This window comes from Balearica regulorum, chromosome 16 (assembly GCF_011004875.1).
Source record: "Balearica regulorum gibbericeps isolate bBalReg1 chromosome 16, bBalReg1.pri, whole genome shotgun sequence".
Lineage (NCBI taxonomy): Eukaryota > Metazoa > Chordata > Aves > Gruiformes > Gruidae > Balearica > Balearica regulorum.
In genome coordinates this window covers 10,302,290-10,321,175 of record NC_046199.1, presented here as the reverse complement: position 1 = coordinate 10,321,175, position 18,886 = coordinate 10,302,290, and the positions used below count along the sequence as shown (strand labels likewise).

At 50.7% G+C, this 18,886-nt stretch overlaps 1 protein-coding gene across 1 annotated transcript in view; it reads right to left on the bottom strand.

Moving 5' to 3' along the window:
• Positions 1–16,622, bottom strand: part of KCNQ2 (potassium voltage-gated channel subfamily Q member 2) — a 77,556-nt gene extending 60,934 nt beyond the window's left edge. The window contains exon 1 of the mRNA XM_075768644.1: positions 16,327–16,622. Coding sequence (XP_075624759.1) covers positions 16,327–16,622 — 296 coding nt within the window. The remainder of the gene's footprint in view (positions 1–16,326) is intronic.
• Positions 16,623–18,886: the final 2,264 nt, after the last annotated feature.

The following is an 18,886-nucleotide window of genomic DNA, read 5'->3' as shown; positions in this document are numbered from 1 at the left end:
GAAGGAGCTCGAGCCACGTAGCAGGAGAGCTGGTTCACAACCTTCTCATTTTAGTCCCCAGAAGATGATGACCCCCAAAATGGGTAAAAACGTGTACCCAGAGGAATACTGGGACTGCTGCAATCAGCAGGACCATGTTCCCTCTCTGCAGCTGTCCCCCACTCATGCTGGTGCAAATCAGGAATAACCCCCTGAAAGCCAAGGGGGCTGCACTGCCACGAGAAAGGGTCTGGCTCAGCCAAGTCCAAACCCTGTGATGACTGAGGGACACCTGAGTCTGGCAGGCAGGAAAATGCAGATAAAGGTCCAACAGCAAGAAATAAAAGGCCAGCGGCCAGTTTTAGAGCCCTGCATCCCTTCCCCACATCAATAGGACAGCATGCTCCTCCACAGCAAGGGTGGCAGAATACAACCCTGAGGCTTTTCGTGTCTGTGAGGCTGCTCCTGTTGGGATGGGAACATTTCTGCTGGGAACAGTGCCATGGCCATGCAGACAGGCAGGCCCAGAGGAGCTGCTCAGGGTGAAGGGATGCAAAACAAGCCCAGATCTCCACAGAGCTCAGGCTTAAAAAGGCAGTGCTCTTTAGCCCTCAAAAATTGCTGAAACAGCCAGTTATGCCACAGGGAGGAGAGAGCATCACAACAGCTGCCAGTCAAGCTTCGTTTAACCTCACCACTGAAATAACCATTTCGGGTCTTCCAGAAGCTGCAACTCTGAATTCAAAGTCCTTTTCTACCAATCTTCCCTCTACAGCAGTAAAGTTTCCCTAAGCTGTAGCCAGATTTGTCCCAGCCATGCTGCTCCCCAGGAGCAATGGGGAGATCCTCCTGCCACCACCCACGTCGGTGTCTCCTTTGCTCCCGGCAGAGAACAGGCAGCTCATGACACCGGCCCCGACGGGAGCAGGGCAGCCCCACCGGCACAGACAGCACCAGGTCTGCCAAGGGTGCAGCCTCTCCTTGCACTTGATAAATTAATCCCCAGCACCAACAGGCAATTAATCATTTCTATTATCTCTTGCTATTATTTCTATTATATCTTGCTGCATAACTCGAATGCAGCGAGCGGATGGCCAGGTGCGGATGGGAGAGCAGCTGAGCATGGCTCAGCCCCGAGCGCCGGGGGAAGCAGGGGGCAGCCCCCCATCACTGAGAACCCTTTGCAAGGGGAGAGGCTGCCCAGAGAGGAGGGGAAAGCAATGGTCCTGCTGGAAGAAATAAAAGCAGCCTCCGTTATAAGGGACCCTCCTTTTTAAAGCCTTTCAGGCTGGGCAGCTTCAGGGGGCTTGTTGCAGTCAAGGCTGCGGTGTGAGAGCCAGCACGTGCGGACCAGGGCGTTTTGGCTCACCTGGATACTTGCAAAGAAGGAGGCATTGCCTCATCCATAGGTCCCCAAAAACCTCCATCAGTGGAAGAGGGGAGGAATGATGTGTGTCCCCCGCAGTCCCTGCAGTGCAGCCATTCGCAGGCCAGCACCGCACTTTAATCTCCTTTAAGGCCACCCTACCCAGCCGGTTCCCCGTGCTCACAGCTACGAACCGGCCGGGCACGGGCAGCTGGGAACCAGCCCCAGCACCGCTCGGGTACGTGATGAACCCCTCCAGCTCTCCGGGTTCCTAAGGCAATGAGGCTCATGCAATTGCCCTGTCTGGCTGCCTCACTGTCCCTAGCTAATATTCAGACCTGTTGGCCAATTTTAATCAAATCTGCCACAGCACAGAGAGCCGGCGATGGGCAGCAATGAGGAGGAGAACACCCTGGTTTTGCCCCTCGGAGGAGGCTGCCGTGTGAGCTCAGGGGGGGTCAGCTGAGCTTGGGAGAGCCACGAGCTCACAGAAACCAGCTCCCCCGCTCAGCAAATGACAGGTTTGTTCCCTCTCCTTATTTCCCCGCGCCAGTAAACACAACAATAAATAGCAAGCTGCAGGAGGCAGATGATTGTGTGGTGAAAGGTGGAAAACATCTAAAAATGATTTAAAGCAGGGAGGAGAATAGGAAGAGAGGGCTGCGGATTATATTCTCCATGGAGGAGGAGCTGTTTGGCTGGTGAAAGGCAGCAGAGGCAGGGAAGGTTTCTTCCTGACTACCCTGCAGCTCCTTGCTCTGGGTGATGCTCAGGTCCCCTTTGTGGGTCTGTCTTTGCGAAGGTCCCCAGACCCAGCACTGACATGGGACCCTGCCAGCTCCAGCCCTGGGATGGGCTGGGAACAAGAGCCAGCACCACAAGGGCCAGACCCACGGCCTTTTAAAGCTCACAAGTAACAGGGACACAGGGCATGGACACATTAAAGCTGAAAAGAGATTATCTAGCTGCCATTTCAACACGCCAGTAAATCAAAGTCGATGGAAGCCATATGCTCTGCTGGGAAGCATCCATCTCGTTGCCAGGGAAACATCCCTCCCGTTTAAAATGGCAGGCAAAGGCTTGCAAAAACCTGCTTTTAACCCCCTTTTCTCATGCACGATCCAAGTCCTCTGGCAACTCCCCCAGCCCCGCGGCATCGTGCAGTACTGCTGCCTGGCTGCTCCCTGGGAGAGCTGTCGCAGCTTCACTCAGGAGTGTGAGGAGGGGACGGTGCCTCTCCCACGGAGTCTGGAGGAAACCAGACCCAGCCTGACAGCACCTTGACCCTGCTTCCAATTTCCAGCTCACTCTCAAGCCAGTTTCCATGTTTCATTCCCTGGGAGATACAGGAGATCACCTGCCTGGGTCACATCAAGCAGCTCTGCTCAGGGATGCTGCAGATGCACGGTACAGGCAGTGCCTGGCTGGGCACGGATGTACCCAGCTGTGGGGCAAGACACTTCTAGAGCAAGAGAATAACCAACAGCAGGACCACGGCCTGGGTCACTGCTGCTCAAACTCAGCCTTTTGCAAAGCAGCAGGTACCACCCAATTTCTTAGCAGTAGCAAGCAAAAGTCTGACCTTGGAAAGTACAGCAAACAGCAGCCAGGGCTTCAGTCTCTCAGAAATAACGATAAATCCATCGCTGAGCTCGGCAGCTGGCTGGAGTGTGCAGCTGGCCCCAGGTCTCCTCCTCTGCATCTGCCCCTTCTTGTTGCTCCCTCTGTGCCGAGTGTACAGTCTCATTGCTCAGAAACAGGCCAGGTCGGTTTGCTGGGGTCTCTGCCAGCTGATGGAGGAGAGGGCGACGGGGGTGTGGGAAGGGGCACCCCCAGAGCGCAATCTGTAATCCAGCATCATGGAAATCACGGCAATTGATAGGCAATCCAGCTTATCAATGCTAATGAATTTGCATGTGACTTTGTTCTAGACTGAAGATATACAGACCAGCGACCACATGGGTACGAGGACAGAAAACTGGACATCCTCTTGCAAAGATATTACTTCTCTGTGTTTACTTCCAACCTCAGCCTCTCATGATTTCATGATTTTTTTTGCCTTTTTTTTTTTTTAACTCTTCTCATTTATTGTAAATCCCACAAGCAGATGAAGCCAACTGTTAAAAGTGCGGAAACGCAGTATTTTCTATTCTGATAAGTAGCTGTGCTCTAACAACCTTTATAATGGAGATCAGAGATAATATTTAATAATTCAAAGCCTAGGAAGGCCTGATGGGACAAGTATACATGCTGAAGTCTCCTTGTCTGTATGGGAAATGTTTATTACTGCTGGAGGAGGGAGAGGCTATGGTTACAGCATGGGATGCTGGATTATACCGCCGGCATCTCGTGTCATTGAATTCCTCTGTACCTCAGCTCCCAAACTGGAAAACGGGGGTAGCGATTCCCCCCCCCAGCACATGGGCACAGCGGAGGTTAACCCCATGCATAGCTCAAGACATGCCCATGGCCCTCAGTAACCAATAAATCCTTCTAGAGTAAAGCCTGGCACAAAAACACTGCAAAGCACACCAGAAACCAAGGCTCACATGGACCAGAGCCAACAACAGCATCTTAAATGACAGCACAAAGCCACCCGGGTGCATCCAAGAGCAACGTCCTCCAGCACATGACACCAGGACATGCCCAGCACCACTGCCAAGGTGTTAGTCCTGCCCTATATGACATCTCAAGGCAGTTGCTACCGTCCTAAATCCCTTTCCCGGCCACTAACTTGGCTCTTGACCCAGGTGGCAGCAGCCGGTGCGGAGCCCACGAGCAGACGCCGCAGCACGACTTCTCCATCAGGGCATTCTGCTCCTGCCAGAGCTGGGAAGAAGTCACCTTCACTTGGTGGCATCATAGCAAGATCTCCCCGGCGACTCATCAGCCGGCTCTGAGATATGCTTGGGCTGTCTGGGAATTATGTCACACGGCACTGTAAATATCAAATGGCCCTTTTACGATCCTGCGTGCTCCTTCCCACCTCCTTGGCTCAGAGCCTCGTGAGTGGTCTGTGCTGTGCGTTGAGGACACCGACAGTGATAAAAAGCAATGAATGGATAATAGCCAGGTAGTATTTTGAGTTACAGCATCATGAGCCTGCTGCTGAAGTGAAGCAAGAGCAGCTCTCCGTCCTGGTTGTGTAACCCAGCCTCGCAGGACGTTCCCCATAATTACAGGGCCTTTCCCTGCAGTCCCATGGGGGCTGTATGCTGCATTCATGAAAGGATGCTCAGAGTTTAGCTTCCTCTCTATCACATGTTTTCAGTCTTCCCTAGAAACAGCAAAGAGCAAGAGGAAGCAGGAGAGAGGAGAAAAAAAAAGGTTTAATGGTTTAATTAATCTTCATTTAATTTCTGCTCTGCTTTTAACAAATGAGAAATAAGTAAGCCACTCCATCAGGTCCGTGATACCTCCCTGGGCTGCTGTACCAGACCCTGTGTTTCACACACCGGGTGCACATCCCACCAGCCCACTGCAGCCAGTGAGGAATGTCGTCGTAGGGTTGGGCTTGGCTCTGGCCACACTTCCCAACTTATGTCCCACGGGGATGTGGCTGCAGGGTAGACGGTCCTCCCCAGCCACAGATGGGGGATGGCAATCCATTAGCTTAATGAATTTCTCTGGGGTTTTTAATAGCTATTGGCTCCCATGTGGAGAAGGGCCAAAAGAGCAAGGCTAGACAGGACTGGAATTTGTTTTGGAGGTTCAGCCCATTTCCCCTCTGGGGCTTGGGCAGGTGCTCAACACCAAGCACACACCCACAGCAGGCTTATTTGCTCTGCAGAGTGTTTGCAAAGAGGGGTAGCAAAAATAGCAAATTCAATGGAGGTGCTCCCCAGGTGCCCAAGTTCTTGCATATGGATGGGTCAAGCCCAGGCAACGTCAAGCCCTGTCCTACTAGCAGGTCTCCCAGATTTGGCTATTCCAAAGCACAGGGTGAGACCAGAGATTGAGATATGTCTCACCTACCTGTAGACATCTACATCCCCATCTCCTGGTAGAAACAGTGGGACAGACACATCTTTAGAGTCCCATTCACTTGTCTTATTCAGGCACATGCATTACTTTTCCCTATACTCAATACCTCAAATCAGTCCCCCCATACTAAGGCAGTTTAATCCATCGCTAACTTAAACCCACGTTTCAGACCTACATTGTGTTATTTATCCTGGGCTCAGATGTGAAATCTACTGATTCACAGACTAAGCCTCAGCAGCTCGCTCTGTGCCATTTAGCACGACTCGAGATGCTCCCACCACCCGCAAACGTGCATCACGGGGAGTGCAGGCTCAGGGCCTGGGGGGGCAGCTCAGAGGAGGTTTCAATTTATATCTGATTTCTGTTGCGGAAAAGAAAAATATCAGCAGCAACAAAAGGTCAATGCAGAAATTCTTCCTACCTCATTAGCTGGTACAGTAAGAGAGAAGCTGCTAAATAAAAATAGCATTAAAAACATCTAGATGTTAAAGGGAAAAACATGGAAATGAAGAAAAATTCAGTGCAAAATTCCGTGACTGCATGTCATACCTGACAAATTACAAAGAGCTCAGTAAATTCTCCTTTCTCTAGGTCTTTTTTCTTCCTTACAGGAATAGCCATAACTGAGAAAAAGACAACCCCAGCGACGTGCACCCAGTGGCCACAAGGACCAAACCACGAGGTCACATTAACAAAGTTTCTTTAGTGCTGATACAGATTAAATGCATCCATCCCTCAGGCTACAGAGACAGAGCCCTCATGAAGTGCCAGCAATTTAGTTCAAGACATAATGACATGAGGACTTGTCCCTCTGGTTCAGGGTGACGCTTAACTGGGTGTGAAGTCAGCTTTTGGATGAACATTGCCATTAGCATGCTGGCTTCTTTGCAGCTCCCCAGAGACCTGTTATGCGAGGGGTTCTCCTTGCATCCCCAAACTCCTACGCAGCGCGGCAGCTTTCTGCAAGGCCACCAAGCAAGCAGGAGATTTGTCTGAAAAGGGCTGTTCCAGGAGAAATGACACAGTGAAATTCCTCCAAACCTGGCAGCTCCTGCACTGGCAATGTCTCAGAGGAGCCCATCTGCATTTGCCCATGGCACCTCCAGTCCCTGCTCTGATACCAACAGAGAATTACAGCTACTCGGAAATACCTCATCTCTCCTAAATAAGAACAATCCCACTGACAAAAAACCCAACAGCATCAGCAAATGAACCTCAGGGGAGAAAGAGGTACAAATCATGCTTCTCGCTTGGTCATGAGCCACTGTAGAGCAAGACTTGCTCCTGGATGTGGACACACAGTACACTGCGTCCCTACGAGCTGTTCTAGCCATTATGCAATCCCGAGATGGACGAACGTCCCATGCAAACTCCTACCCATGCTCCAAACAGCCATGTTCCTTCAGCCAGGAGAGATGGGATCAGCAGCACGAATCTTCCAAACGATGGAGCCAGTTTGAGGGTTGCTTTTGCTGCTCATTCAAGCCTGAAGTCTTTATATAGAGTCAGGGCAGGATCCAAAAGCGGAAGAGAGACACCCACTCCCAGGGATTGTAACACACACACTGAAATAAATAGCTCCCTGCCTAAGGAGATGACTCAGGAATCTCACTAGTCCTTAAGGCACGAATCATTGCTAATAAACCCCAGAAAACTTGGAGGAAGGCCTAGAAAGAGGTTAACTGGACAAGACATGGTATTTCCAGCCTTGCCAGACACAGAGGAAGAGGAAGGATGAATAACCACGGAATTAAACCAATGTCCAACACTGAAGCAACGGCTGCACCAGCCTAAGCCCTTCGTGCAGCCTACCTGCCTCAAGAGCAGTGAGTAGTCCTTGTTATTGGGGAGAAGGTTTGTTTGTCACTGCCCCTCCTGGAAGCACTCAGGCTTAACCACCATATGGCTTGAAGTAGCAGGAGGCAACATGGCCTCACTCCCTGTTTGTCCAGCTATAATATACAGATATTTATATTTAACTCCTTTGCTCTCCTCTTGAGTGAGAAATGGAGTGCTCTTACATCCCTTATTACATTCTTCAGATCAGGTAACGAATCTCTAGGCAAGCATAAACTCAATTAATGGCCACTTCGAGACTCTGAATTGTGCAAAAGCCCATAAACATGCAGAAGAAAAAGTCTCCCAGCGCTGTCATTTTGCTGCCACATATAACACTCGAGCAGTGAGAAAGCCGATAAGCCCAATTCACAGCCCTGTACGCACTGCATTTGTAGTGAACAGCAAGATCACCGCAAACGGCCCCAGTATGGGCGATCCATCTCCCAGGGAAGATGTGCCTTCATCCTCCCAGCCCCTAGTTAACTCTCCTGAGCTCCTCAGGCTGTGTGATTTCCCACTACGACAGGCTGGCCCATGTCTCTGACAGCCTGCTCTAGCCAAAGCCACCCCCCCACTTTCTTTTGCACACTCAAGGAGCATGAATGGGAACCAACCCACCAATTCGAAAGCAAGTAAGAAACCAGGCAAATATCGTAAAAAGAAAAATGGAACAAAGATAACATTTACCAGCAGTCCCCTGACAACTACTTTATGCCTTTCATCTGTCTTGTCTGTTCAATACAATAAGTCCTTACAGCAGCGACTGGCTCTTTTTGGCTCAATGTACAGAACAGAAGCTTGTAGACTTCTATTTCCATCAGGGGTGCTTGCACACTGCTGTAATATTAATATAGTATTCTTTTCCTCTTGGTATTCGTTTTAACTACTATTTGACTGAAGTTTTTCTTTTGCACCGCGTATTAGTCTTTCCCACCATATCAAACCAAAGTTACAACAAACACACACAGCAGGCACCCAGACACAAGCTACTGCACTCACATAAGAGACGGAGAAGAATGTATGTGAGTCACCTTTGAGTCAGGATTTCTGCTAGGTTGTTTTGGTTTTTTTTCCTGGGCATCATCATAATTTTATAGAGAGTGACAGCATACCTGTGGAAGCTGCATTAGGATTGCCTGCCCTGCTGTGCTCATCCTTTGCAGCGTGCTACAGCAGCTCAGCTATCGCCCCAGACGTATTTTGCTTTGACACTGTCACCTCCCCAGGCTGGCAGAGCTCTAAAGGAGAAAGCAGGACTTCCAGGCAGATCAGGGATTGTTTACTAATGAGGCATTTGTGAATCCCTGGGAAAGACCCTCCAGAAGGCACAAAAATCTCTGCCTCTCTCAATCTCATCCTGAAGAGACAAATGCCAGCCACAACGGACTGCTGGGATCCTCAGATGGAGAGCGGTTGCCTCTAACCCAAGCAGGGGCAGTTGTTCCTTCTGACCTTGCCTGTCCCCATGTTTCTTTGCCTGTCCCACCCTCCCAGGGAGGAGGATGTCTGAATGAATACTGACCATTGGGCATAAACACAACTGTAGCTGCTGATGAACTGTAATCAGTATTAATAAGGCTTGATTATCTTCTGATTTCCCCTGTGTCTTGGTTTGCAAGTCCATGAGTTGGTCAGGGTTTGCTATAAAGGTTCCTTTCTCAAATATTACTGGATAAATGTGGATCTCAGATCCTGGTCATCCCATTTCAACGTGGATCAGCCCCATCTCTCATCTTGACCTTACCTGGCAGGATGTCCACCGGGTAGTTCTGGCTCTGAACATCACAGTTCTCATAGGCTGCGTCAGGAGATGGGAAATGCCTCAACTCACTCCAGTTTTCAGTTTGCAAATTGTGCCAGGCTCTGTCTTCTCTCCTCATCGTCTGGACTAATCCTACCCAATTTTCATCAAAGGTGCGCAAGGGAATTTCAGGTCCCTCTGGCATCAACAGAGAGAAACGGGCATCTCCAGAAGCCAGACCGGCCCACCTAAGATCTACACTGAGTGTCCTACGGGATTTCTGCGAGGAACCCAGCAGGTATCTGAGCATCACCAAATTTGAGCTGAAAGCCCACTCCACCTGCAATGTCTGGACATTGTACATCCTGAAAAAAATCAGGTGACTGCTCAGTCACAGGGCTTGCACAGACAAGGCTGCTCCTGCACCCAGCAGTCCCAGTGACCCTGATGTAGCTTTAAATCACCTCCCTACAGCAGCAAGAGCAAGAGGCGAGAAGATCTCACAGGCCTTCTGCCCCTCATGCCTTGGAAAAGGCAGCCCTGACATCCAATCCACTCAAAAAAAAGTCACTGGATGGATGTTTACTGACACCAAAGCTTTCCGCACATCTAAAAAGCGTGTTAAGAGGCTGGAGTGATACCGAAGACAGATCAGAGAGATCAAGAGGAATGCTCCAGTTTCCCTCTTTTATTGGCAGTTAGACAGTCAAGAAGCCCCAAGGCTGTAATAAAGCATCTCTCGCCATCCCAGCCAGTGACTTGTGTGAGATACTCTGTACCAAACAACACTATATGTAATTAATTCAGTGCTTTAGAATAAACGCACATGACCCCCGCCCCCCAAAACACCTTCAATGTAAGTGTCATGGGAGGCTGCATTCGCAGTTTATCCAGGACAAGGCCAGGAGAACAGAGGGCACCCGCAGCTTCAGTGAGCTGAGTAAGATCAAATATCACACAACTTATTCTTACTGGAGAAAAATGACATTTTTCTTTTAATCTGGGTGGATGGGCACACCCACCAAGGGACCACATTTAAATACCTACTCCTGCAGTCCTGGTGGGGCCATCTTTTGCCATAAGTGAGTGGCAGAGTAGCCAGAGTGTTTTTGGCTTGCAACCCGATTAGGAGCCACTGAAACGTCTGGTGGTGAAGGACTGAGCTGCACCAGCCAAACCACTGTGGCCAGTGTCCTGCACTACCTGGTTTTGCCATCGTGTGCTCACTCGTCAAATCACCTTGCAAGACAGCTCCCGTCTAAATACATTCATGAAACTCAGTTTAAACCACCACAATAAACTGGTTTTGAAATGTGGTTCCTTTTTGACTACTGGGGGCTAAAAACCATTGCATCATCCTGTAGAAATGTCTATGTCCATGCTGGAGACCTCCTCTCTCTGATGAATTGGGAACTGGGGACATTTCACACAAACAGGGACAGGCTCACATTTGCCTGAGAAGCACGCCATGGACAAAACTTAATCCTTTGTAGGAATCAGTCTCCATCTTTCTCAGCTCTCCTATAGCTACTCTACAGGAGATTACATAGCAGGAAAAGGTCCTGGCACATCTCCCTGCTACCACAATTTAAAGAGCAATCTGTCCCTCACAAACCAAGAAACCAGCTAAGCATTTGGGCTACCTTAAAAGGGATTACGCAGGGCTAAGCATTTGTTGCTTAAATCCCAGAAACCAAACACCAAACTTACATGCTTTTTATCCTGGTAAGCCTCACTGATGCCTGACAGACAATCCCTCTGCCTGCTCACCCTGCCCTGCCAAACAAATTGCACAGTGTCTCACCCTGCTAGCGTCCCCTCCCTCTGCTGCAATGCAAAAAAAAAAAAAAAATTCAAGAAATCTGATTCTTGCTAACTGCATCTCTTTAAGCAATGCCCATCTTCCCTTTAGTATAGGATTTAGGGCTTGCTTTTGGGGTTATTCCCTCTTAGAAAATGTGGAACCATAGGAAGACTCATCTGGTTGGGGTGTGTTGCAGCACAAAAAGGAGGTCATCCGGAGGATCAGCTTGTTTTTCATTTCCTTAATGTCAGTGTGGGGCGAGCATGATGACTGGAACGTGACATATTAAAGCGACTGAAATCAGGTTGCTCCCACCAAGCTCTGACTAAGCAGCTGGAAAGCAGCTCGTGAGACATCACACCATGGAGGTCTCCCTGGTCCCCAGGACAGACACAACCATGTGACTGAGAGCACCACTGCAGGAGGTCAAAGCCCAGCAGGTCCATTAAACTCAGCACTTACAGGAGATCTGTATTGGTCCCTTCATCCCACTTACTCACTAGGACATGGGGAGGAGAACCCAGGAGTTCCCTTCATGTCACAGGTGGATGGGCTGAGTTTGGTGGCATCGTACCTGCCAGCAATATCCCTGACTGCAGGTGAGGGCTTGCCATGAACCACCGTCCTTCAGTGCTTGGGGATGGATAAATGAAACTGTTAAACTAAATTTACCCCTAATTAACAAATGCCATAAAACAAGTATAAAAAAATGTAAGTAGAAAACAAAGCAAAACACGAGAGCTGCTTAAACACCCAATGCAGGCAGCAGAAACATCACTGGGGGTTCCCAGAGTCGTTCAATCTGATGCAAAAGAGTATCTGGGAAAGGATCTACATGAAATAACCGTGATTTCATCAGTCCCAGTCCACCAGTGGAAGGAGTCACGAAAGAGGCCACCTCTGCACTGAGAAATCTTAGACCTTCAGGAAGCAATTGCCATCAACTCTCCATCCTCCCAGCGTGCCAGCCATGGCCATGCCAGGATGCAGGCAGTGCAGAGAGGAGACCTTCCGGAGAAAGAGGTGGCTTCTGGCGGGGTTAAAAGGGAAGAACAAACGGGATGGGGATGACACAAGGAAATTTTATTAGAATTAGACAGGGAGGAAATGTTCTTTATTATAATTTAAGTCCGTGCACTTGCTTAATTAACTGAATGTATGGTGCACAGTATGCGGATGAAAAATGCACCCAAACTATTTCTAACGCAATTAAAAAGACGCATTAAGGTTGTAAATTCAAAGTAGGAAATGCAAGAATTATGTTGGCCCTGGGCACACAGCCTTAATAATCTCTGAATACAGGCTGTTTTCTTGCTCTGGCCCCAAATCCAGCCCCCGCCTCTTCAGCTCAGGGACTAAACCATGAGCAACTCACCCAGGGGATCAGCAAATGCGTCTCCAGACACATCAGGCTACGGGGGTGCCCAGTGCCAGCACCTTCCTTACACTGACACAGAACACAGTGATCTCTGCTGAAATAAGATGGCAGGTAGGGACAAAAATCACTTTCAAGTATTACAGCCCTTCAAACTCAGCACCACAGAGCACAGGACAGGTTACAATAACCAAGGTAAAAGGACTAGAAGAAAAAATACTTAAACTATTGAAAGAAATAAAATGGAAGAATTCTGGAAGGAAAATGCCTCCCTGTGCAGAGAACTACCTCAAGATCAAAGTGCTGCTGCATCTCTCAAAAAGCCTGGCCTGCTATTTAGACACAGCTCAACTTTTCAAGTTTCAGCTCAACCTTGAACAGAATGAGGCCACATGCTGCATTGCTACAGCTCTGTCAAAAAAAAAAAAAAAAAAGAAAAAGGAAAAAGGGGGAAAAATAGAAAAGATGCAAAGAGAAAAACTGGGAGAAAGAAGATGAGAAATAGGGGAGGCTCAGACCTCTGGAAGCCAGAGTCCGCCTCCAGCCACACTCAAAAATGGGACCCATCAGGCTCAGCTGCCTATGGGGCTGTGCAAAATATATATATTCTATATAATCTGTATACACACACAGCTCCCATGAGCAGGTCACCCAGTTGTGTCAGTGTAGGAAGAGCTATTAAGTATAAAAATGAATCACAACACAGAAATATGAAATAGTGCTTTTGCTCACAGAGGTCATAGCACTTTCACAGAGGCAACGTCTGAGATGAGACCACATTAATGAGTTTGGGGCTGGGGGGGCAGAGGGGAGTTGCTCTGAATTTCCCTGGTTTCTTATACAAGAAATGTTGCAAAGGGGAATAAGCGACAACAGGAAGAAGAGGTGGGGAAAGAAATCAGATGGATTGGATCTAGGATACAGCATTGGAAATCAATGCAACTTGCATGGGCATCTCAAGGCAGAGCATCAATCACTTGGTGCAATACCAGCCTGGGAGATGGGCCTCTGCAGAAAGGCATTTATCAGAAGTACTTTCGCAGAGGCACCTCTCATATTTATTAAAACATCTCCATGCTGGAAGAGTCTCTATAGTTTGTGTCTTGGCATTTGGGTGCAGGGAGGCTGCCTGAGCAGCACAGCAGCCCTGAAGCAGCCCCACACCTTGAAATGCAACTGGGTCTATAAGCATCTCTACAAGCTAAAATCCAACCTTGCAGGGTCACAAACTCATTCACACTGGAAACAGGTTCCAAATCTTTGTGCAACAAAGTCCCTGTGAGTAGCAGGAGCAGAGAAATAGGGGTGCTGGCAGATGGGGTCGAGGTGGAGGGGCTGAGCGGTGCACAGCCCGACACAGCAGCAGGACAGGGTTCCCACTCCTGCGGTACAAAGGCTAAAGGTGCTTTTGTGCTGAAGGCTTTGGCACAAAATGGGGTTTTGGGTAGGAGGAGACAGTGTGACCCCAATAGCGTGAGTACAGCACTGCATCGGCCGTCGGGACATCGGGGTAGTTCCAGCTCTCCCATACAAAATTTATGACCTTGAGCCAGTCTCTTCATCCTCCCATATCTTTGAATAAGCAGCCACTCAGCTTTTTTATCTGTCCTGTCTGTCTGGGTTACAGACTTCTAGGGACAGAAGCCCAGGAAACCCCCTCCCCACCCCATTCAAACACATACAGATCCGGCACAGGCCATACCAGGCTCACCTGGGCAGTAAAGAGCAATAACTGGTGCATGGGCTTACCCTGGTGACTTTGTACGAAGCTTACCACATCCTTCAGCACTTTAAGTAATATATTAGCAGACTGCCAAGGCTAAACCTATCATACGCATAGTTCAGAAGACTGGAGTCCATATAACTTCCCAATATACTGTCAAAAACTAATTATACCAATGATGCTTCACAGACATTAGTGCAATTACCACCTCAGCCTTGAATTCAGCCTCCATTTCCTGACGGGTGCATGGGTGGGGGTCAGAGGATGGTTTTGCAGTGGTTCCATCTCCCAGCTGCTCGGGCATCTGCCCCAAGGTGAGCCAGGGAGGCTGCCCAGCTCCCAGCACATCCCAGGCCAGCAGTTTCTCACTGGAGGGCACAGCTCCATGTGGTGTCATGGCAGGTACAAGTGGAGTTACGAGCCCACAAGAAATGAAGCTGCTTGGGCTGGGGGCAGGGGGAGAGGTGCCTGGGAGGATGCGGCTACATGGTGAGAACAAGGGACATCCCAGTCTGACACTGGGGACATGGGAAAGCAAACCCTGGCAGGAGGTCAGTTTGGGATGCCCCCACTCCTGCCCTGTGAGGATTACGGGTTGCCCAAGCAAATGCCACTGCAGCCAAACGAGTCAGAAGTTAAGACAGAGCAGCTGCCTTTAAGCCAAAGATGCTTATAAAGCCCTCGCAGTCAGGGCTACCCCTGCCACTTGCCATTTGGCTTTCAGCCCCTTCCAACTCTGTCATTGTCACCCCAGCATCCCCAAGCTGGGGTCTCACCTGTATTTAACAGCATACAGTACACGTTGCACACAACATCCCCCATCCTCGGCGCACATGCAGGCAAGCACCCAGCTCGCAACGTGAACGCTCAGACCCTCCACACGATTCTGGAAGATTTTGCAACACAAACCACCTACAACTCCAGAGGATGGCCCTGAGCATAGAGGATGCTCAGGACTCCCAGCGTTGGACTTCACACTGCTCATCATACCTGCAACTGAGCTCCACAGATGCTCCCTCTTCTCCTCTCCCACTTCCCTAGGGAAGAGCTCCCCGCAAGGACCCCAACTAGCTGCAGTGCACGGCAAAGCTCCCCCTTCCACCCAGTCAGCATTTCACCGACTCTCCGACTGGACTCACCAACATCTCCCTAGAAGGCCTCAATGTACAAAATGGCTGAGGACCAAAAAGCATATCCCAACACCTTATGTGAGAATAGCGTTAACAGCAAAAGGACAGGAAAGAAAGAAAAAACCAAACACAAAAGGCCCAAAAAATCCTCTTGTCGGGGCTCACAGAGGCCCTAGCCATGATGAAAAACACACAAGCAAAAAAAAACAACCACGGACACCAAGGCAATGAGCACCCCAGCCTGAGCCCAGGCCTGCAGAAGAGCCTGGTGGGACTGTGGAAAGTCCCAGAGGGAAGGGAGTTGCAGTAACACAGCAATTTATCTTGACCCTCCCTTTGCAATCCTCTGAACAACGGGAAGTCATCTGCTCTCCCGGTGCAGCAATGCCTTCAGATATGGGCATCTTTCTGCCAAACGGCGGGTCAGATGTGGCCATTTCTGGCTAAAAAAACCCAGGGTGGCAGGGGGGAAATGCGCACCCTGGGACTGCTCCTTTGTTTACCGCTCCATTGCTGTGCAGTGAGGAAGCCCCAGACACTGATTAGCATTTCTTTCTAGACACATCTCCAATTCAGCCACTTCCCACAGGGGGACAAGAAATACCTCCAAAACCCAACGCAGAGCCACAAAACCGGCCCCAAACCCTTCGCAGCGACACAGCAGCCAAAGATGGGGCCGGGGGAGAAGGAGAGCTGGGGGGGTGGGGAGGGAGGAGGGAAGGAGATACAGTGCCTGAGCTGAGCTTTTTGTTCCTCTGCTCACAGCATTGCTATGGTGATTTCAAGCAAGACGGAGGAGCAGTCCCTACCCATCACTCCCGCTGCTCCAGCCCCCTGCACCGACCGCATGAGCATCCCCTTCCCCCGCAAGCAGGAGCGGCCGGGGGGGGACAGGGGGCCGGTGCATTTGCACCTCTCCGGGGGCGGGGGGGAGGGGGGAAACTCTCCACCTCTGCAGGGGCAGCTTCTATCCCCCCAGCCCCCGCCCCGGATTCCTTCATCACCGCCCCCCACCCGGCATCGCCACCCAGCCCGTCGCCGGGCGCAGTGTGCCTGGGCACCGTGCCGCCCTGCACCGGGCACCGACTGGGCCAGGGCGAGGATGCAGCGGCGGCCCGGCTGCTCCGAGGGGTGGGGAGGGGTGGGCGGCTCAGCCTTCGCCACCCTGCAGCATCCTCCCGGGGGTCCCCAGCCAGCCCTGGCACCCGGCACCCCCTCCCTGCACCCGCTCTGCAGCTGGAGCATCCTTCCTCTTCGGCACGCATTTTGGGGGCAGGGGTGGGGAAAGGGGGTGGAAGGAGGGGGGCTAGCAAGGGCAGATCCGGACAGAACGGGGGGGGGGGGGTGTCTCTCCCGTCGGGTTTGCCCCTCACCCTTTTACTCACACGTATGCGTGGTAAATGAAAGCCCAGCCCCGCGGTCTCTCCAGTACATTGTAGAGGAAATTCTGCAGCTTGCGGTAAAAAGCATTCCTTTTGGGGGGCTTCCCGCTGCCCGAGACCCCGGAGCGGGGCTTGCTGAGGATGCTGCCCCGCTTGGTGCTCTCGGAGCCGGCGATGAGGAGCGCCCCGTCCCGGCTGGAGTCCGGGGCGCCCGGGTCCAGCCCCACGAAGCCCACCTTGAGCTTCTTCTCAGCGGCGGGCCCGGGGTAGACGCCTCCGTTGCGGGATTTCTGCACCATGGTGGCGGCCGGGAAGGGGAGGGGGGGGGGGAGCGGCGGGGCCGGGGGCTCGGCGGGGGGCTCCGCCCGCACTCCCCGCCGCTGCTCCGAGCCCGGCGCAGGCGAAGCCGCAGGAGCCGGCTGCAATCTGCTCCGCCAGCGCGGCCCCGCCCGCCGCCGCCCGCCCCCTTAACCCTTGGCCTCCCTCGGCGTCCCCCTCCAGCATCAGGCTCTCTCCCCCCACCCCGAAAAAGCCGGGTTTGCCACCCCCCATCCGAAAGAAAATAAAGCAGGCTCTGGCCTCTCCCCCAGAAAAACCCCAGGATCTGGCATCATCCCCTCCCAAGAAGGCACCAGCATCCTGCTCTAAAATCAAGGTCTGACATCTTTCCCCTGGCCCCAGGTCAGGTTTCAGTGTCCCCTCCCAAAAGCAGGCTCTGGCATCCCCTCACAAAATCACCACGGGTGGGTTTCTTCTGCAAAGGCCCCATGAGAAGGGCAGGGTAACAGCCTGCAATGGGATGCCCGTCCCTGTGGCTTCGACACGATCCCCCTGGCAGCGGGCACAGACAGTGCCACAGGTTCGCAGGAAGGACCCAAGTCCATGCTCCATTGCCACATGTCCACTCGGCCACCAGACCTGCTTAACCTCACCACGGATCCCCTGTGCAAAGCCATTCCCTTAGTCCACTCTTCCCCAAGGTCCAACCCGCCCTCTTAAGGCTTGGAAGCCCAAATTCAGCTTACTTCACACACTGAAACTCCACCATGATATGGTCACCAAGCTGGACAGAGACCAAGGTCTCAGCATAGGAAGTCCATCTCCAGATGTGCTCACTCAAATCAGCTCTTTAACACACCCTATTGGTTATGGTCCAGCATTACCATTTCCCCCCATAAACCATGGCTGGCTTCTGCCCTGAGGCATATTTCCTCTTGACACACCTTCACAAAACTCAGGAGAAGACATGTAGGCTGCAGAAGCCTGAGATAAGGCAGAGGTACCTGCCCCACATGATTATTCTCCATAGAAAAGGGTCATTGTAGTGCAATGGGAAGACCTGCAACCAAACAAAATCAAGCCCAGGACCATCAACTGCTACTGCAGTGAATTTTCTATCCCTTACAACCCAACAAGTCATGGATGATCTGTGAACTGCACGCTTCTGCTTGTTGTTGTGAGCAAGCAATGCTTTAGCACAAGGCTTTTTGTATGTAAATAAAATTGCAAGCTCAGATGAGCTGCTGCTTTCAACACAAAGTACCTTGTCACAAAAAAGCTGTTAGTAGGGAATCAGCAAAATGGTTGCCCAAAGTTTCATGGTGTGCAGCAACCTTGCAGGGCTGTGTTTCAATTCCCTGTCTTGTGAGGGGCAGCAGTTGGAAAGCCAGTCCTGCCACTCTATTATTGATAGGCTATTCCTGAATTTCATATTTAAAAGAAAAAAATCAACATAACCTTCCAGAGCACATTTCCCAAATCCCAGCCTTTTGTTCCTCTCCTTATGCCCCAGGAGGATCCCAACAACTAATGAACAACAGGAGCATTGAGACTAAAAGTGCCGCTGCTTACTCTCCAAATCCTACCATGGATGTTAAGAGAAGAGCCAGCATGGAGCAGCCCTACATTTTTCTGAACAGTATGTTTCCTGTGACCCATATTCTCTACAACGCATGGCTAAGAGAGAAGTCATCTCTGCAAGGCAGGCAGAAAACTAAAGCTGGGTTAAATAATGGAAAAACAGATCTGCAAGTATGTCAGTGAATAAATTACTCAATTCAGCGAGGGGCCATTCTATTCATTATTTGTGAACACTTGTAAGATCATTAGTGTTCTTTAATAGGGTAGCCAATTACAAATGTGCCTGGCACTAATGTACAAAGTGCATTATTATAGATCCAGCAACGCAGTCCAAAAGCAGGAAATATCCCCCTCCACAAAAAGGCCAACAACAAACAGAGGAAGCAATTTTCAATTAACAAAATCAAGATTACTAATAGTCTGTGAGCCCTAAAGAAGAATCTAAATTCATCACACTCCTCTTTGCCTAATTAGTTGATCATTTGCGGTGTCACACTGCAGCACAGCTTTGGCTATTGTGTATCTCCAAGACCACCAAAACCAGGAGTGGTCCAAGGGAGGGGATGGGATTTCATCCTTCCCAAGCCACGGATGGGCTGAGGACAGACACAATGTGGTTGTAATGGCTGTCAGGGCTTGTTGCTTCGCTTGTGAGGGAGGTAAAGCCTCAAAGACAAGCAAGTCCTTGTGAGTAAGTGGCACC